Source organism: Indicator indicator, chromosome 5 (assembly GCF_027791375.1).
Source record: "Indicator indicator isolate 239-I01 chromosome 5, UM_Iind_1.1, whole genome shotgun sequence".
NCBI lineage: Eukaryota > Metazoa > Chordata > Aves > Piciformes > Indicatoridae > Indicator > Indicator indicator.
In genome coordinates, this window is record NC_072014.1 from 43,650,248 (window position 1) to 43,670,709 (window position 20,462).

The window sequence follows — 20,462 nt, forward strand, 5'->3', positions numbered from 1 at the left end:
CAAACAAAAAAAAAAAAAAAAAAAAAGCAAACAAACCAAAAACCTCATGTTGTCCTATGAAGGAGACTGCCAGGGAGAAGAGTTACCTTTACTGTTCCTTTACAGGCACTTGCTCCACTCATGTTGACTTTGGGATAAAAGAGTTCTAGTTTGGCTTTAATGTATGGCCACTGTTCATTCAGGGATGTCTAAACTAGAGCAATCAAGGAGTTCCTTTGTTTCCAACTGTTTGCCTTTCACTGCTCACAGGGACATCATGGAAGTCCCTGTGAGTTTTAGTGGTTGAAAAACTGCTCTGTTACAGAGATACTCTGTTCCCCTGGGACCAGAATGTTAGAGGTTGGAAGGGACCTCCAGAGGTCATCCAGTCCAACCCCCCTGCCAGAGCAGGGTCACCCAGGGCAGGTCACACAGGAACACATCCAGGTTTTGGGTGTCTCCCAGGGTTTGGGAAGTCTCTAGAGAAGGAGACTCCACAACCTCTCTGGGCAGCCTGCTCCAGGGCTCTGCTACCCTCACAGGGAAAAAGTTTTCCCTTCTGTTCCTGTGGCACCTCCTCTGCTCTAGCTGACAGTGTCTGTGGGGATGTAAAACTGAAACAGCTTTTTTTGGATTGGGACACAAGGAGTAAACTGTAAAAAATGATCACTTGGTCAGTTTTCCTTAGCCATTCCCAAGGACACAGTGAGGTAGTGGTGTGGTAGCATGGTGTCCAGTGTCCAGAATTAAGCTCTTTTCCCTGTGACGGCTGTGCTCTGTAACATACTTGGCTGGTGTGGGTGACCAGGAGATGCTAAGTCACTCGTGTCAACTTTTGGACACATCTCCCAAGTGGTCTGGAGTGAGTTGTCCTCCTGGTAGCTGTGTTCTGAAGAGGGTGAGGAGTGCTGTTGTCCCTGTTTTTGAACAGAAAGGAAGAAGTTCCTGCTTTATGCGAGGCGCTCGGAGATCAGAGGGGTGGACATAGAGAACCCCTACTTCAACTTCATCACAGCCTTCACCGTCCCTGACATCGACGAGGTGACTGTCATAGACTTTGATGCTGCCGAGGAGCGCCTGTACTGGACTGATGTCAAGACACAGACCATCAAGAGGGCCTTCATCAATGGCACTGGCCTAGAGACCATCATTGCAAGAGGTAAATAATGTAACCTTGGAGGGAAAAGAATGTGTCCTGGGGAAACGTGTCCTGAGCATGATGAAATACGAGTGTGCAAGGTCTTATCACAGACTCACACAGTTATTGAGGCTGGAAAAGACCTCTGAGATCACAAAATCAATAAGGTTGGAAAAGACCTCAAGGATCATCAAAGTCCAATCTGTCACCCAAGACCTCATGACTACTAAACCATATCACCAAGTGCTACATGCAAGCTTTTCTTAAACACCTCCAGTGATGGCAACTCTACCACCTACCTGGGCGGTCCATCCCAGTGCCTAACCAGCCTTTTTGTGAGGAAGTGCTTCCTGATATCTAACCTCAACTGTTAAATGTATGTGTGAAGGAGGAGGGAAGAAATAACTCCCTTCTGTGAGATCAGATCTTTTGTCAGTTGGAAAGTGAATTTCAACAAAAAAACAAACAACAGAACTTCCTCAGGTGATAGATTGGGGACCTCAGAAAATTAGTTAAAGCTCTATTGATGCTGCTTTAGAATGATTTTCTACATTAGGATAATTTGGGGAATCGTTGGATAAATATGGCAGTATCCCCACTTGGCTGTGTAGGTTGAGGAGTTAATTTATCTTTGTTTTTCCTCTGCTATCTCAGAAACAACTTTATTAACAATTGGAGATGTTCTCAGACCCAGTAACCGGAACAACACTTAGAGCATGTCTGAGAGCTCTTCCTTACACCATGAATTGAGCTACCAAAGAGAGAAAGAGTTGTTGCTGGGGTTTTAAATGGTAGTAGAGCGTGTAAACTGTGCAGTGAAAACTCAGAGCACTTGTCAAGAAGCTTAGCAGAACCTATTCTGTGTGAGTGTTTGCTTGTCAGCATTCCTTCATGCTCTTTTTGTTATGGTAGCCTTCATGGCAGAGTATTGTTGGGGTTTTATTGGCTTTTTTTTCTGTGCCAGGTAGGACTTCTACACAAAACTTGCAAAATTCTGATCCTCTGCCCCATCAGAACATTCCAAAGTCTACTTCTTGTGTGTAAATGATCTCATTTGCTAAAAGTTATGGTTTTATACTACTTCATAAGAAGCTTTGTAAGCACATCCTAGTGGGATTCTCGTTGGGTGAAGTCTTATGCCAATGTCACAAAGATGCCAAAGTCATGCTTTAATCTTTTTAAGAGTATGAAATGATTACTTTCCAGTTCCTCCAACCCAAAAACCCCAAAAGGCAGGGGATCAGTTCAAAATGGGTCAAGACTATGCATTCAGCATCTCCTGCTGCATTCTCAGAGCTGGCAGACTTCCTGATGCCCAGTCACTGTTTGACCTTGTGTAGAAGCAAACCAGTTCCAGCCACATCCGTGGCAGTTTGACAATAACTCTGTCAGTGGAAGTTGTATAGACATAGTGTACAAACTATCAACTGGAATGAAATCATTGATCACCCTTGGCCTGTTTCCTCATCTACAAAGATAGCCAATGTGAAGCATTGCTCTGCCAAGGCAGAGTGGCATCTTGGTATCCAGATCCTGATTTCATATCCAACATTTGAAGCAAATATTAAGATATACTAACATTGTTTTAATCAATAGCTTGCAAGGATGGCTATCACATGCAAAGACACTTGTCAAGCTACCAAATTAATCCTATTTTACTCACAGTTTTCTACCTCTGGTTGTGGGGGGGTTAACCACAGAAGATACCTAAGCCCCACAGAGCCACTCACTCCTCAGAGCGGGATGGGGGAGAGAATTGGAAGAGTAAATGTGAGAAAACCCATGGCTGAGATCCAGACAGCTCAGTAGGAACAGCAAAAGCTGCATGCACAAGCAATTTACTCACTAATTCCCTCTGGCTGACAGATGCTCAGCCGGTTCCTGGAAAGCAGAGGACTGAGTTGGAGTCCTCAAAGCCTTCAGAGAGAAACCCAAACAACTGCTTCGGTGGCAAAGCTACACACCTAGTTATCCACTACATAACTGTGCTGTAGAGCAGTGATTTTAGTTCAGACATTCTCTGTGAACCTTCCTGCTTCTAGGGTCTGAATCTTTGACATTTCAGCATAGTTCTCTTTTGGAAAGCCCCTGGATGTTTGGTAGACAAAGCATAGCCCAACTAAAGAAGCGTGAACCTTGCTTTTGCATCATGAGTAACACTGATGTGTGTGAAATGGGATTGTTGAACTTCCCAGTGAAGGCAGGCTTGTTCTACATCCTCATCCCTTAAAAAAAAACACAACAAGCTCCACTTTTTAACAGCTCCCTGAGCAATCAGTGCTTTTGTAAGCAGCAAAATGCTCTGTGAATGTCAGCTCCTGCTGGATACTTACACTGAAGGCAAGCCAGAAATGAAATCCAAGCAACAACTGCTTTCGCTTTCTGCAGATACTCAGAGTATCAGAGGCCTTGCAGTGGACTGGATCTCACGTAACCTCTACTGGATTAGCTCAGAATTTGATGAAACCCAAATTAATGTGGCACATTTGGATGGGTCCTTGAAAACCTCAATCATCCATGGCATCGATAAACCCCAGTGTCTTGCCGTCCACCCCGTGAAAGGGTAAGAGTTCCCTGCTTGTGAGACAGCACCTGCAGGAAAGCTCAGCAGAACATTTCTTCTTTGCTCACATTAAGAGGTTGTTTTTTCTTTCAGACTTAAAGTAAATGCATGCTTTGGAGAGATTTTGCTGAGCACCTGAGTACTGCTTCCCTACCAGGGCTCACTGTTGATTAAATCATGTCACCAGCACTTGTGGGTTCTGCCTGCCTCTAAACTTAGGAATGTTTCCACTGCTGATGCCTTAAAAACACTGTGTGCACAAAGCAACGTGGTAAATATCTTCATTTTCTTCTGCAGTAAGCTCTACTGGACAGATGGTAACACAATTAACATGGCAAACATGGATGGCAGCAACAGCAAAATTCTCTTTCAGAACCAGAAAGATCCTGTTGGTAAATACCTTTTTATTTTTTTTTCCTGTTCTTCCTGACACACGTAAATCAGAAGGGGAATCAGTGAGTGGAATTCCATTGGAGTGCATTCTTAGGGATTCAGGATTACCTCTATGCTTTGTGAGGGAGCTCATTTGATCATTGAACTTATTGTCAGCTCAGCAGTTGTTTGTTATAAAGCTCTAACCCCATGCACCTGCTGGATTGTTTACAAGGGCATGGCTGTTGGGAGCTTGTAGAGCATTGTGCTCTTGGGGAGCTTTGAAGCAGTGTGCACAAATGTGCTCTACAAAGGTGCTGGCTCACTGCCTCACCTATAGTCAAAGCACTCCAGAATTCCTGGGGGAGGAGGGTGTTGTCTGGGGTTTTGTTGTTGTTTGGGGTGTTGTGCTTGGTTTTGTTTGGTTTGGCATGTTTGGGTGTTCACATATATATATTTTTAAATAGAGCTCCCTCCTTTATTCTGAACACAGCATTTTGCTGATGATTGTAGTGCAGCCCTATTTGCTGTTTTACTTGTTTCATTTTCTAGGTTGATTCTACTTCAATAGCCTTTGTAATTTATTTCATTTTTCTTTTGAATAGGAAACATAATCTCCAAACACGATTGTTGTAGTTGTTCTGGAGACTGGCCCTTGAGATTTTTACCTGCAATGTATTTTGTTTGTTTAAAAGAAGTCCTCTCTTAGCTACGGGTGTGCATTTAGCAGAGAAACAAACCTAAGAATTCTCTAATATGAAGCACTATTTTTTCACCTGTGATCAGCCATATACAGTTAAAAGAAAAACTCTGGGTTCACATTTCCCACCTTAGTGGTTCCAAGTCCAAATGCTGTTTCTTGTGCTGCTCATTTCCCTGAACTTCAGGAATGCAGCAAATTGAAATATCTAACTTTATGATCTGTTAGTGGAAGCACAGATCTCATTACCTGGGTGGCTTTAAGATTGGAATCCCTGTGCATGAACTGGCAGAAGCATGTTTAGGGAAATGTGAGTAAGGGAATGGGGAAATGCAGGTGGAAGCAGTGATGGCCTAGTCAGGGGAGTATTTTTTTGGTCTTTGTTTTATTTTAAAACACAACAGAGTCCTTGGAGGCCAGTATTTTACAATCCATGAGTTCAGAGTGCCTTTGACAGCTGGAACATATGTCACCCACATTAGTATGTGTTGTGAGTATCTGTGATGCTTGTGACCAGTAAGTAAACTGTTTGCATTGGTAACAACAGGACAATGCCTGGGAAAAAATAAAATACACACTCAGTGACAACATTAGCATTAGTGTGTATCCACTAAGGTGGAATAATACAGCAGGGAAATGTTTGGGGAAGAAAAGTGTGGTAGGCGTGAGCAGAAGGAAGTGGGAATTTGATTTCAGTTGTTGGCTGCTGTGTAACTGGAGAACCCTTGTGTAGAAACTTCAGTTTAGTGTCTGAAGAAGCAGAAAAGCTGACAAGATAACACTATAATTGTTCTGTAGACTGCATCCACAGCAGCCCCATGAATAGATCTACCATGGTGAAATCAGGGAGCTGGTTGGTGGCAGTCAGAGTTAGAGAGCCTAGCAAATGCTCATCTCACAGTCAGGAAACCTTTATGCTTGCATAGTACCTTTGTCACTCAAGGCTTTGAACACCTCCAGGGATTAACTCATAGTAAGGTCCCTCCACGCTCCCAGGAAAATTTCCTGTGTTGGGTTGAGGCCTTGAGCAGCTGAGCCTGGTTGAGAGGTGTCCCTGTCCATGGTGGGGAGTTTGGAGCAGATGGGCTTTGAGGTCCCTTCCGACCTGAGCCATTCTAGGAAAATGTGCCACACTTCTCTATAATTAATTTGGGTTTAATTATTACTCATGTTATTAGCAGGATACTTAGGTAGAGTCTCTCTATTGCTACCATTGCAAGCAGAAAATTTAGAGTGGAAAATAATTTTACTCCAGTTAAATAAAACCTCTGTGTTTGTAATCCTGGAGTAAGAGGGATCTGTGATTGACCTCTGGCATGAAATGCAGTAGTTTTGGGCATCTTTCTGCTGGATACCTCACATGAGAAAAGTCCTAGTGCCAAAGCAAATCATTATGGCAGGTATTGTCACCATGTCCAGCATATTTCACTAGGGAAAATCTCCTGCTACAATTGCTTGAACAGTTTTAAAGGACCATGGAAGTCTCAATATATTATCTCTTAGTTCTCTGCTCTTACTTGCAGAAATGTAGGCTTTGTTCATTGAGCAGCTTGTTCTGTGACTATTTTTATTTCTGTGGTGGTCTTGCTTCTAACTTCAAAGAATTGATCATGGTGTCAGTTCCCTGTAAAATAAAATCAACACTATAAATTCCTGGTAATTCAGTATTAGATTTGGTATTTCTGCATTCTGAGCATGTAGGGAGAGAACAGACTTTTTATGGTTCTGCATCACAACAATCAGCTTATTTTCCAAGTCTATTTATTTGTAAATTTTAGAGCATAAATGATGGCTTCTGGTTTGCATTTACTGGTGGTTAATGACCTCACTTAGGACCTCAATTCATTTAAGCAGTGCTCATTGTCAGCTAATGCTCTTTCATTGCTCTTTCACTGACTGATTTCTGTAGATGTTGGGAGAAAGAATGGCAGAGATCTTTTTAAAGGCATGGATTTTTTCCACTATAAATGGCCAAGTTTGTTTAGTTTTCTTGACTGTATTTTTGAATTCTTTGTTCTTTTTGAAGTTTGAGTGGAGAGCTAACACAACTGTGTGCATTTTTGTGCTTAAATACACTTCTGCTGTACAAAGATCTTAGGACTAAATGCATAGTATCCATTCAGGCCACAGTTAAAATTGTATCCATTCCTTACAGGTTTATCAATTGATTATGGGGAGAACAAGCTTTATTGGATCAGTTCAGGAAATGGAACCATAAATAGATGCAGCTTGGATGGTGGTAACCTTGAAATATTAGAATCCATGAAAGAAGACTTAACAAAGGCCACAGCTTTAACCATCATGGGTAAGTCCAGTGGTAATAACTCAGTTTTTAACTGATTGGAAGCTAATTAGTAATGATCTATCACAACCACGGAGAAGCTGTTGGTGGTTTGATGTAAATAATACATCCAGTGCAGTCACTAACGAGGCTGTTGGGCTTGTGGATTGCTGATTTGGATGTTTCATTGAAGAGAGCTTACAATCTGTATTAGAAGTAGATGTTTTCTAAATACAGCCTTGCATGTACCTATATGCACAGGATGAAGGTAGCAGCCTGATGGCTTCTCTTTGCTCTAGTTCCTTGTAAAGCACATGGGAAGGAGGGCTCTTATGGTTTTTATTACAGACAGTTATCTATGGCTTGGTTGGGTTTTTTTCTGCTGCTCACTTCTCTCTGCTGTCTTATTTTGGAATATCCCTAGTCTGTTGCTTTGGCTTGCACTTTGTGAAGAATTCTTTGGGTTATGAGTTCCTGATTTGTATTTGGATAAGTTGATTATTTGGATCTCCAGATGTATGCTACATAATCTGTGAATAAATTGGTTAGAAAAGTTCTGTTTGTTATGCTTTGCACATTAAAACACACATTGAGGTGTCCCAACCCATGCAGGGGGGTTGGAACTAGATGATCCTTGAGGTCCCTTCCAACCCTGACAATTCTGTGATTCTATAAAAAATGTTTAGAATGTTCACAAACATCTCAATTATTAAAAAAATCAAGAGAATGGTAGCATAAGGAAAAATATCCTAAAAATTCCAAGAAGTCATTAAGATGCAGACTGCTGAGTAGTATGTGAATGTTACTTTAAATTGTTGCATATGCGTCTCATAGCTCTTGGCTCTTGCTGGGCATAGGAGCAGTGTGTTCAGAAATTGCAGTGTGACTCAGATTCTAACATTGATATTATTCTAGAGATAATTTTAGAGCTTTCTACATTTCCTCCAAGTGCTTTGCCAACCACTGTTTTGCTTCAGTTAAAAATTATTTCCGTTTATCTTGGAAACTAAAAAAAAAAAAATAAAGTTCAGTTGCTAAGCAGACTTTTGTTGGGATACTCGACTCCTCACTGCCAGGTTTGTATCAAGTATTTAGTTTCATTAATTATGTGATTAATCAAAGATCTAGCTGCCCATCTAGATGGAGTGCTTGTGAAAGTGGCACTAGCTTAACTCCACAGGCTTTTTGCATGTGGTGTAAATGAAGTCATTAAGTGGTAAACTGCTAAAATAGCTTCATACTTGACCAGTGCTGAACTCTAAATGTTGTCAAAATGTGTTGGAGAGGGAATGCTGTTCTACATGACCTCAAACAGAAGGAAGTTTTGTGTTAGGAGTCATGAATGCTAATACAAACAAGTTGTCACAGTATCAGAGTATATCAGAGGTGGGAAGGGACCTCAAGAGATCATCAGGTCCAACCTCCCTGCCAGAGCAGCATCACTTAGGGTAGTCCACACAGGAATGCATCCAGGTGGGTTTGGAAAGACTCCACAACCCCCCTGGGCAGCCTGTTCCAGGGCTCTGTCACCCTCACTGTAAAGAAGTTTCTCCTCATGTTGAGGTGAAATCTTTTATGCTCTAGTTTGAACCCATTGTTCCTTAGCACTGTGAACCACTGGAAAGAGCCTGGCCCCCTCCACTTGACACCCACCCCTCAGCTATTGAGAGACATTGATCAGATCCCCTCTCAGTCTTCTCTTCTCCAGACTAAACAGCCCCAGGGCTCTCAGTCTCTCTTCATAGGGGAGATGCTCAAGTCCCCTAAGCATCCTCATGGCTTGTCTGTTGTTGATTGTGAGTAGGTGACCTTCAGGGAGCTCTTGGAAGTCTTGAAATGTGAGTTGTTGTAAAGAGTATTTATTCCTCCTCTCACTGAGGTGTCTGTGTAGAGAGCTGGTGTCTTCCATCCTTTGTCTCGACAGTATTTTGCAGAGGAAACCAACATCTTCTGGCAGCTTCCAGTAGTTCTTGTTATATATTATTATGTTGCAAAAGATTTTTCAGAACTATAAAAAACTAATGACTGACAGAGGCTTGGCCCAAGACTGATGTCTTTCATGCTTTGGTCATCCCTGGGCTGCTCTGCTCTGCCATCCCTGGGCTGCTCTGTTGTGCCAGCCCTGGGCTGCTCTGCTCTGCCAGCCCTGTAGTATCTTGATTTTTTGATTTTGTTCATTTCTAAGTGGCTAAAGAAATGAGAAGCTGTTTGCCACTCTAAGGCTACCTACTGCTATGTGAAGTGAATAAACAATATTGACTAAGTCAGTGAAGTTTTGGGTTGCTTTTTACTGTAGCTTCATGGAGCAGTTCAGGCTTTGAGCAGGCAGTGATGAATGGCGCTCTCCTTTAGTCCTAGTCCTCAGTCTCCTGGTGGTTTGTGCTTCATTGCTTTCAATCCCTCTGTTGTAGTGGTGCAGGTTAGCTGTTGTAAACTGTTTGGAAGTGACTGTTTCAGATCTTTACTGCTGTTTAGTCCTTTCCAGGCTCTGTTTAACATTTTCCTACTGTTCTATCCCTTAGTGGGAGCATACAGAAGCTAACAAGACATGAAAAAGCAATGTTAACAAACAAGTTGAGACCAAAGTGACTCTCAGGTTAATGCTGAAGGAAATGGAAACAAGTTACATAATTCACAACTTTCTGTGGTTTGGTTCTTTCATTTATTGTTTTTCTACTCAGTAGTGTCAGTCATCTTTCTTCTTGCATATGCTGAGCTCCAAAACTACCTTTTTTTTTTTCTGCCTGCTTTTGCTGCATTATTTTGTGCATGTTACATATGGGATGAAAATTATCTTTCATTTGAAAGTGTAGAGCATGGGAACAGACAGGAAATTACCTTCTTTCCATGCACTTAAGCATTCAAAAAATGTCTTTTTTGCTGTTGCCATTCTCTGTGACAAAGATGTTGCTGTCAATCCAGAATGCAGTCACATTTGCTTCTCTGCTCTTCCCACTTCTTGTTCAGGTAGCCTTGGACCATGTGAGATGTCAGTGCATGCAGCATCAGCCCATTGTAGTTAATTTCCCATTCAGAAATGCCTGTGAATGCTTTGCTGAGCAGCTCCCACTGCTTTTTGTATTGCTTTTGGTCCACAGGAATTTTCTTCTACTACTCTGTTCAGTGTTAATGCTGTTTTGTTCTAAAACCTCTAAATTTGCTCCTGTTTTTTAGGAGCTTGCCTAATTCATAGCACCCTGGACCCCAGATAATTTTCAGCCTTTACTACTGAACCCATTTACAAGTGGATGGCAAATCTATCCACTGCTTTGGAAACTCAAGGTGTTCCATGGGAGAGAATCTCTGAATATCTCCTACTGTACAGCAACAGTTTCTGATTTAGATTTGAGTCCAATCTATGCTATCCAGGATCTGATTCCAGCAGTTTTCCTGGTAGCCAGTGCCCGAGTGTGATCCAATAACAGAGATGTATTTGATATTCTGCAGGAGGTCTCACCCCCTGCCTTCCAAGCTACTTAATGAAAATGGCTCCTTCAGTCTAGCTGAAACTGGCTGGAAGTTTGCCTTTGTGGTGAGAGTTGTGTTGTGTTTCTGGATTGGTGAGGAGGCTCATTATCTTCCAAGATCTGAATTGCAAAGGAGCTTGCAGCTCTAGCTGATGTATTCCTCAAGTGCTGTTTTCTTTCTTGAATGATATATGGCTCTGAATCACAAACTGCACGTTGCTGGGAAAGTATTGATTAGTTACTGTAAGTTTGTAGCTGAGGAGGAAAAGGTATTGCAGGCTTCTGGCAGGAGTTTTGCTGGAGCTGTTTCCCTGCATTTTTATGTCAGTTCCTCACAGAAATGCTGTTTAAAGAATCCCAAAATGCAGCTCATTTCACTACAAAACAGGAACATGATGCAGATTGTGTAGATTGTATAGCAAGGAGAGAATTTGTTGTGCATTGGGGATTTTTTTTTCAATGCTTGTAGTAGAAACCTCGAAGGAAATATTTCCAAATCAACTCCAGAGATTGTCCTGTCCAACAACCCTGCTAGAGCAGGATCACAGAGGCACACATCCAGGTTGGCTTTGGAAGTCTCCATCTCTAGAGGTCCCTTCCAACTCCTACTATTCTACAGTTCTATGAGTAGTGGTCTTTTTGGTCTTTAGTTTGTTCTATACCAGTATAAAGTAGTGACTTCATGTGGTGAATGATTCTAAGTGATTTCTGTTGAAATTTACAGAATCACAGACTTGTCAGGGCTGGAAGGGACCTCAAGGCTCATCCAGTTCCAATCCCCCTGCCATAGGCAGGGACACCTCACACTAAGTCAGGTTGCTCACAGCCACATCCAACCTGGCCACAAAAAACTCCAGGGATGAGGCTTCTACTACCTCCCTGGGCAACCTGTGCCAATGTCTCACCACCCTCATGGGGAAGAATTTCTTCCTAACATCCAATCTGAATCTCCCCATTTCTAGTTCTGCTCCATTCCCCCCAGTCCTATCACTCCCTGAGCCCCTAAAAAGTCCTTCCCCAGCTTTCTTGTAGCCTCCTTCAGGTCCTGGAAGACCACAATAAGGTCTCCTTGGAGCCTTCTCTTCTCCAGACTGCACAACCCCAACTCTCTCAGCCTGTCATCACAGGAGAGGAGCTCCAGTCCTGTGCTCATCCTCGTGGCCCTTTCCTGGGCTTGTGTAAAAAATCTCACTCAGCAATGTAACAGAACCAGACCTCGATGACAGCTTTTCAGTGGGAGTGCAAACATTACATCAATGCCTTTTTGGACACAAACTCTCTGTACTACAGCCATCAAGGCACGTTAGCAAGCAATCAGAACAGACAGCAACAACTGCAGAACTGCAGACAGAAAGGGTGCACTCATACCACCAGAAAGCATTCCTCCTGCCATTCGCTTTCCTCATGGCGGTTACTCATCTCTTGCTTGTTTGATTTTTGGCTTGCTCTAAATAAAGTCTCAAAAATGGATGCACTTCCAGGAACTGAAATGGTTGGAGCTTTGTCTTTGCTGGATGCAATTATGAAGGGAAGGGGGCTGCTTAGATCAGGAAACTTCAAATACTTACACCTTAATTTTCCAAGTCATCAGTCTTCTAATTGCCGTAGCTCCATTCATTCCATTAGCATTAATAGAAGGAATATATCTAGGCAATTTGCCCACTTCTAAGTACAGTACATAGTTGTCTTCCATAAATACTCAGACCACCATTAATGAAAACTAATGGCCCATCAAAATTTGCATTCTGAGCCCTGCCTGAATTCTCCAAAGGCCTATCCACAATGCTGGGGTAGCAATTCTTGGCCTTTGCAATTGGTGCTGCCCAATATGTTGCTGCACTTAATGCTAATTGCCCAGCCACGTGGATAAATACAACAATTTTAATGTATATTATAACCCAGTTCCAGCAGCAGGGTTGTAATTAGTGATGGAGCAGCACTCTTGTTAGCATAATCAAGCAAATAAATCATTTCATTTCAGTTTGCTGTTTCAGGGAGGGTTATTTCTTCCCTAGTCTGTGAAAGCAAGTTGTCCATGTGCTAGTCAAGTGGGTTTGTAAAACCCTCTGGAATGTCTTTCAATGAATATAGAAATTCATTCATCCCAATAGTAGGAGTCACAGCTGAGCTGTCTGTTGGGAGAGTCTATTTGTCACATAGAAATAAATAGCCCCAAAATTCTGCTCAGTTGTAGTAAAAACTGGCTGAACAGTCAGGATTTGCATGAGCTTCCCCTTGCTTACATTTCCAGGTTGTCCTTCTCATTCAGCTCCCATACTGTATCCACAGCCCTTTCTAAAACTTCTTGTGCACCATAGGAAGGCTCCATGTAAAAGAGTCACAGAACCACAGAAGCATTCAGGTTGGAACAGACCCTCAGGATCACCAAGTCCAACCCAGAACCCTACTTTGCAAGGCTCACCCCTAAAGCATAGCCCCAAGCACCACATCCAAACCACCTTTAAACACATCCAGGCCTGGGGATTCCACCACCTCCCTGGGCAGCACATTCCAATCCCTGACCACTCTTGCTGGGAAAAAATATTTCTTAATGTCCAGTCTAAACCTACCCGCTCATAGCTTGAGGCCATTCCCTCTTGCTCCATCACTAATTACCTGTGAGAAGAGACCAGCACCAACCTCTCCACAACCTCCTTTCAGGTAGTTGTAGACAGCCATGAGGTCTCCTCTCAGCCTCCTCTTTGTCAAACTAACCATCCCCAGCTCCTTCAGTCACTCTTCATCAGATTTACTCTCCAAGAGAAGTAAGTACTAGTTCAGTAAAATTTGATAAGTCACATCCTTAAGCAGATGATTATCCAGCTCTCATGTCATCAAGGATGGAAGGGGAAGATGAAAGAGTAACTCTTAAGCGTATTTTGAGTTGTCACATGTGGTTTACTGTGATTTGTCCTTTTTAACATTGTAGGTAGCGTAGGAGACTACTCCACCTCTGCATTCACAGTCAAGCACTTCAAGGACTAGTGATGAGTTTGTTGTGACTGTCCAGTGGATGAGGAATTGGTTGGATGATTGCATCCAAATGGTTAACAGCTCAATGTCCAGATGGATGGGTGATGGGTGGTGACCCTCAGGGGTCTGTACCGGGACCAGTGCTGTTCAGTATCCTCCTCAATGATATTGATGGCAAGGTTGAGGCCTCCCTCAGCAAGTTTGCGGGTGATACCAAGCTGAGTGGTAAGCTGAGTGATAAGACTAAAGAATGAGATGGCATCCAGAGGGACCTGGGCAGGCTGGAGATAAGGTGCTGAGGAGAATCTCCTGAGGTTCAATAAGGCAAAGTGCAAGGTCCTGCACCTAGGTCAGGGCAAGCCTAGGCATCAGTCCAGGCTGGGGGATGATGAGATTGAGAGCAGCCCTGCAGAAAAAGTCCCGCCAGAGAAGGCTGCAGGGGAACTGTTTCCAAAGGCCTGCAGTGACAGGACAAGGGGCAGTGCTTTGAAGTTAGAGAAGAGGAGATTTAGGTTGGGTGTTAGGAACAAGTTGTGCACCAGCCTAAACCTTTAGGGTAGAGAATTCATTATTGTGGGTCAGAATCTCACAGAAGAAAACAGGAAAAAATAGAGAGAAGGGGGAAAAAAAGCCAGCAGAAAGTCAAATTACGGATTATAGCACTTAGGGCCTTTTATGTTGGCTCCTGTCTGGAGTTGGGGCTTGTTGGTTGGTTGGTTTGGGTTTGGTTTGGTTTTTTTGAGGGGGGACGTTTGGAGTTTTTGGGGGGTTGGTGGTTTTTTTGGTGGTGGTTGTGTTGGGATTTTTGTTGTTTTTTGTTTGCTTTGGCTTGGTTTTGTTGTTGTTTTGGGGGGAAGGTTTGGAATTTTGGGGGGTTTGGTGGTGGGATTTTTTTTTTGGTTGGTTCGGGTTTTTATTGTTGATTTTTCTTTGGCTTGGTTTTGCTGTTTTTCTGGGGGGGGTTTGGTTTGGTTTATTGTTGTGGTGTGGGGTTTTTGTTTGGTTGGTTTATTTGCTTGCTTTATTATTGTTCTTTTATGAGAATTCACACCATCAAAATTACCACAGGAATTTCTTGTTCTGAAGATGGTCTGACAAAAGAATCATCAGACGCAAGCTGCTATGACTGAGACACAGAGTGGCACAGCTTGACCTCACAAGGCTGATCTTTTCATTCAGTCAGTTCCAGCACCTTTGGATGCATAGACCAGTCAATTCCCTTTAAATTTAACACACATTTCACTGGAGGATTCCATTTGTCATTACATTTGGAAAGTATTCAGCATGTTTTCATTCTGTAGATTGTCATCATGCATTCATGAAGCCTGCTGAGTAAATGCCTTTTCTCCCTTCTCCCTTCCTATTTTCAGAGCTTATTTTCTTTTGTGCAGTAACTTTTTTAAGTGGCTGCAATGGAAATTATTTTTCTGATCTGCAGCTTCCATCATGCAGCACTCAACTCTCTGGCTCTATAAATTAGTTATTTAAATATTGAAACTGCAGCAGAGGCAACAATTTGTCTAACTGAAAAGAAGATGAGCTAGAAATGAAGTTAAGGCCCAAATATTTGATGGCAAGGCAGTGTTCCCAAATCCTGCAAGTGTTTCATAGCTAGGGTTTTGCTTCTGCAGCAATAACTTGTCCTGTCTGAAATGAAAATGCTGATGATGCTGAACTCACAATTAGGCAGATTTGCTCCATTGAATGATTTCCTTTTAGATCTTTACCAGATACATAGCTATTGGAAGAAGAAAGGGAAATGTTCATTCTCTTTTCTTCATGTAGAACATTGCTGTGAGATTGTATTTCACAGTAATTAATACTTTAACTGTAGTCATCAGTGCAATGTTAGCTCACTGCAGAGCCATGCTGGGGAACCTAAGCATCTGGTACAGTTCCTGCACTGTCCCAAGCTAAAAATACTTGTGCAAAGTGAGAATAAAACTGAATTCTAACTGCTGCTGGAATTTCTTTCCCTTTTTCAGTTGTTTCCCCTTTCATGTTTAGATTTAACACTCACACAAAAACTACTTTGTGTTCCCCTTTTGAACATTGGTCAAATCGAGGTCTGAGGGGAGATGTTCCCAAAGGCCTGCAGAGACAGCATAAGGGGCAATGGTTTGGAATGAGAGCAGAGCAGATTGAGATTAGATGTGAGGAACAAGCTCTGCTTCATGACGGTGCTGGAGCACTGCAACAGGTTGCCCCAGGAGGTAGTTAAGGCCCCATCAATGGAGATATTCAAGGTCAGGCTGGGCAAAGCTCTGAGCCACCTGATCTAGTGGAGGATGTTGCTGTGCACTGCAGGGAGGTTGGACTGGATGACCTTTGGAGGTCCCTTCCAACCCAACCCATTTAGGATTCTCTGATTAAAATGTTGGCATGTTCAGTTTGCTGCTGAAAGGCTGATAGCAGAGGTGACTTGTTTGCATTTGTTTGAATTCCAATTGCTTAGCTCAGAGGATATGCCAGAGATGGACCAATGAAACCTTGCTTCTTTTCCTCCAAGGCTACTACTAGAAGTACATTTTGGCTGATGAAATTTTACTGACAAAATAGCTTAATTTGATTTTTATAATAGAGGAATATGGGGAAGATAACAGCTTGAGGATCCTCAGCATCCTGTTACATTAATTTCATAAAACTCCACAACTTCTTTTCTGAAATGGTGAATTACAGAGGGTTAGCCACACAGTAAGGTGAATGGCTTGACCAAGTCAAGAGAAACTGATCACCTACAGTGAGCTGGAAGGAGGTCACTGCCCTGTTTCAAGTCTTGTGAAAGGAGTAAGGACTGGGACAGGGTGTATGGCATTCAGAGAAACTGAGAAATAGACACTGGGGAGTTCACTATGGACTGTGGAACTTCTCAAGCCATCCCATCGTTGTGTGTGTGTACTCCAGAGATAGGGAGAACTAATTTGTTAAGGCTCTGAATCAGGAGATTGGCTCTGGTGTCTGTGCCAGTGTTTGGCCATTGGTTCACTGAAGTTTGAGTTTAGAATGATACTGTGCTGCACTGGGAGGCAGAGCCTGCTTTTCATGTCATCATGGTTTCTTAGTTATTGACTGGAAAATGGGGCTTAACATCACCAGCAAGTTTTGTTCACTTGCTAGAATGAATTTCTTCCCCAGAGCAATGTCAGTAGAATTCCCATCTGTAAGTAGGCTTTTAATTTAGGAGTTTGTGTGGAAGTAGCCTCCAAGCAGCAGCTCTTGCAGCCAAAGTGGTTCTCAAGTTGTGATGCATGACAGATGTGAGCTAAGGGTGAGCAGTCCTTGGGCACCCCTGGTCAATGCCCAATCCCTGATGGTGTGGCCATTATGAGTTCCAGTGCCATACTGCAGAGTGTTTGCCACTGTCAGCCCAGCACCTTCACAGAAACACCACCAGCACACAGCTGTTGTAGAAAGGAGTTCTAGGATCATCCCTCAGAGCTACTGCAAAGCTGACAACTGTGGCCTTTTATAGATGTGGGGGTATAAAGAAATGCCAAGAGGGAAGGGCATTTATGGCAGTCTCTGCTTTCCCTTTGTTTTAACCTAGTCTGTCTTCCAAACCTTAGCACCAGGGAATGAAAATTGTGCATGAGAGCTGCTGGGAAGGTTTTCAGCAGTGTCTATTTCATGTTCTTTTCCGCTGTTTGCATTATTTCTTCCTGCTGTGTTTCCTGATGGTGCTTTCATTGTTCTTAGTCATTTTCCTTTTGCTGTGTGGTTGCCGTGAATTATTTTATAGCTCATTTGTGCAGTATCAAGCGATGAAACCTGAAATATTCCACACTCGGTAGGAAAACCAGGTTGAGGAAAAGTGGTAAAGGTTATTGCCTTAAAGAAGTTATAAACCATTGACACAAAGTCATCTCACCAGCTCCTGGTAAAATAGAAGGCTATCCAACTCCTTAACCAGGGAAGTGTTTTGAGTGGTTGCAGGCAGTGATGAGTCAAATCTGAGAATGTCAAAGTGCTGAGCTGGCTAAGTGTTGTGTGTTCCTGAGGAGCAGAATCAGGCAACCCCGAGTGATGACATTTAAATTATGTTAATGGGGCTTCAAAAAGAACATTTTCCTCAAGTGAGTGAAATGAAGTAGAGAATCTATATCTCATGGATGCCTCTCAGTTTCATGAGTTGTCTTTTAGATTGCTGTCCTCACACACTGTTGTTCAAATTCTGAACATTCTCTTTGTTTTAATGCTGACCTTTATATCTTAATTACTTTTTTAATGACAAATTTTATTCCACAGATACCCCTACAGCCACACCAATATCATCCAACTTAGTGTTTCTATCTTCACATCACCCATCATCCTCTATGAATTTAAGTGAAATCTTTGTCTAAAGCCACCTGAAATCCAAGCCTTGTAAAATATGCTGTAAAAATTCTTGGGTTTGGTGAAGAAAACCTAAAACATAAATTTTAAGTGGTTGGAAAGATTTGATGTGCTATTAGATAGAAATTCAGTGAGGGTGGGGAGACACTGGACAGGTTACCCAGGGAGGTTGTGGATGCCTCCTCCCTGGAGGTGTTCAAGGCCAGGCTGGATGTGACCTTGAGCAGCCTGGGCTGGTGGGAGGTGTCCCTGCCCATGGCAGGGGTTGGAGCTGGATGATCTTGAAGGTCCCTTCCAACCCAACCATTCTATGATTCTGTGTTCAATGTAGTGCAGCTGCAGTTCTCTGTCATAAATCTTTGCCATGTCCTTCACGCTGTGGTTCAGGTATGCTGCTTGTGCTGACTGACAAGGCTGGTTTGAAGTTCTCTGCCAGCATGGGCTTAGCATGTCTCATTTTTCATGTTCTTTTAAAATCTTGTGTAAATGAGGATGAAAAAGTTGCTATCAATGTAAATTGCAACTTAAATAAATTCTTCGTGGTGGTAGGAAGACTCTTAACTTTTTTACTGTTGTTATCATCCTTCTTCATTTGAAAAACCTGGAACCAGATTTGCTGTCATCTCTAGGTACATAGTGACTGGATCCAGGAGAGTTTGAAAGCAAGCCCTGTGGTGTGGCCATAATACAATTCTGCCACTTCAAAATGCATGAAAACCTATCAAGTGGAAAAAGGAAATTACAAATCCAAAATTTCTGTTTTAAAACAAATGAACAGCTTTATTCTGTGAGCAATTTCAAGAGAATCACAGAATCATTTTGGTTGGAAAAGCTCTCTAAGACCATCCAGTCCAACCAGTCTCTAACTCGATCAAGCCTGGTGCTAAACCGTGGCCCTCGGCACTGCATCTCTGCTCCTTTTAAACACCTCCAGGGAAGGGGATCCAAACACCTCTCTGGGGAGCCTGTGCCAGTGAAGAGGTTTCTTCTAACGTCCAATCTAAACCTCCTCTGTTGCAACTTGAGGCCATTTCTTCTTCTGTCACTTGTTTCTAGGGGAAAAGAGACTTATTCCCACCTCTCTACAACCTCCTTTCAGGGAGCTATGGAGAGCAAGAGGGTCTTGCCTCAGCCTCCTTTCCCCCAGACTAAACAGCTCCAGTTCCCTCAACCTCTCCTCACCAGACCTGTTCTCCAGACCCTTCAGCAGCTTACTGCCCTTTTCCGGAGCCACTCCAGCATCTCAGTTCTTTCTTGTAGCTAGAGCCTCAGAACTGAGCACAGTACTCGAGGTGTGGCCTCACCAGTGCAGAGTTCAGGGGAACAATCATTGCCAGGGTCCTGCTGGCCATGCTTTTTCTGATCCAGGCCAGGATGCTGTTGACCTTCTTGGCCACCTGGGCACACTGCTGGCTCATGTTCAGCTGGCTGTTGAGACACCCTCAGGTCTTTCACTAGTGGGCAGCATTCCAGCCACTCTTCCCCACCAGAGTTAACTCTTTGGTACCAGTTCATTACAGGTTACTGTGTAGTTCCAACAATTGTGTAAGTAACTCAACAGCAGTGAAAAAAAGAGTTTAAAACTGATCAAAGAATTAACCTCAAATGTGTTTTCTCACCTTAGGTTTCGAACATCTGTAATTTGAGAGTGATCTTAATCCTTAAAATTTGAACTTCTTGCAGATAAAAAGCTTTGGTGGGCAGACCAGAACTCAGCTCAGATTGGTACTTGCAACAAAAAGGATGGAAAAAACCCAACTGTCCTGCGCAACAAAACATCAGGAGTTGTCCATATGAAGGTCTATGATAAAGCAGCACAGCAAGGTATGGCATGTCTGGAGCACCTTTACCCAGCTCTTAGGCTCCGCAGAATCTTTTCCCATGCAAGGCTCCAAAAGTGTGTAAAAAAAAAATAATATTCCATTGTAATTCAGTGCTACAAGTCTATAAAATAGTTTATGATTGAATAAATTGCTGAAAGTACTAAGATTATTGATTGGCATATCTGCCTAAAATCAAACAGTTCAACTTGTCAGACAGCTTCTGAGGGTTGCACTGCAGCAAGGTTTGGAGTTCTTCTCAAAGTTTAGAATTTTCAGTCAAAAAAAATCAGTGACTGTGTGAACCTCATCTCAGATTTCTGCAATTTGAAGTAAGTGAAGTTTGATGAGATAATTCATTAGAACTCTTCATTATCTGCTTGTTTTAAGACCGTTTAATTCTTCTAGATTGACAGACATGACAGCAGTATAAATCAAGAGTCAGCCAGCAGAGAAATGGGGGAATATTGCTGGTGCTGCCAAAGCTTTGTTGGCAATGTAGGAGCCAAGACAATATGCAAACGTGCAAGCTGGGGTCATGCACACAGGCTGAAGAACTTGGAGAGTAATATGGTAGAGTCTGGTAGTAATACTTGGACACTGTCCTGCAGCTTCAGTCAGGGTTGTGCTGTTCACATGTCATTTCCTCTTCTCTCTTCTCCCATCACGTCCCTAGGCAGCAATTCCTGTCAGTTAAACAATGGCGGATGCTCCCAGCTTTGTTTGCCAACATCAGACACTACCAGGACTTGTGTGTGCACGGTGGGCTACAACCTGCAGAAGAACCGCATGGCGTGCAAAGGTAGAGCAGCTGGCAGGGTTCCTTCATGAGTCAGA

At 42.8% G+C, this 20,462-nt stretch overlaps 1 protein-coding gene across 1 annotated transcript in view; it reads left to right on the forward strand.

Moving 5' to 3' along the window:
• Positions 1 to 20,462, forward strand: part of LRP1B (LDL receptor related protein 1B) — a 660,028-nt gene that overhangs the window by 467,513 nt on the left and 172,053 nt on the right. Inside the window, exons 29-34 of the mRNA XM_054381274.1 lie at positions 911 to 1,138; positions 3,506 to 3,680; positions 3,978 to 4,072; positions 6,908 to 7,057; positions 19,489 to 19,629; positions 20,302 to 20,427. Coding sequence (XP_054237249.1) covers positions 911 to 1,138; positions 3,506 to 3,680; positions 3,978 to 4,072; positions 6,908 to 7,057; positions 19,489 to 19,629; positions 20,302 to 20,427 — 915 coding nt within the window. The remainder of the gene's footprint in view (positions 1 to 910; positions 1,139 to 3,505; positions 3,681 to 3,977; positions 4,073 to 6,907; positions 7,058 to 19,488; positions 19,630 to 20,301; positions 20,428 to 20,462) is intronic.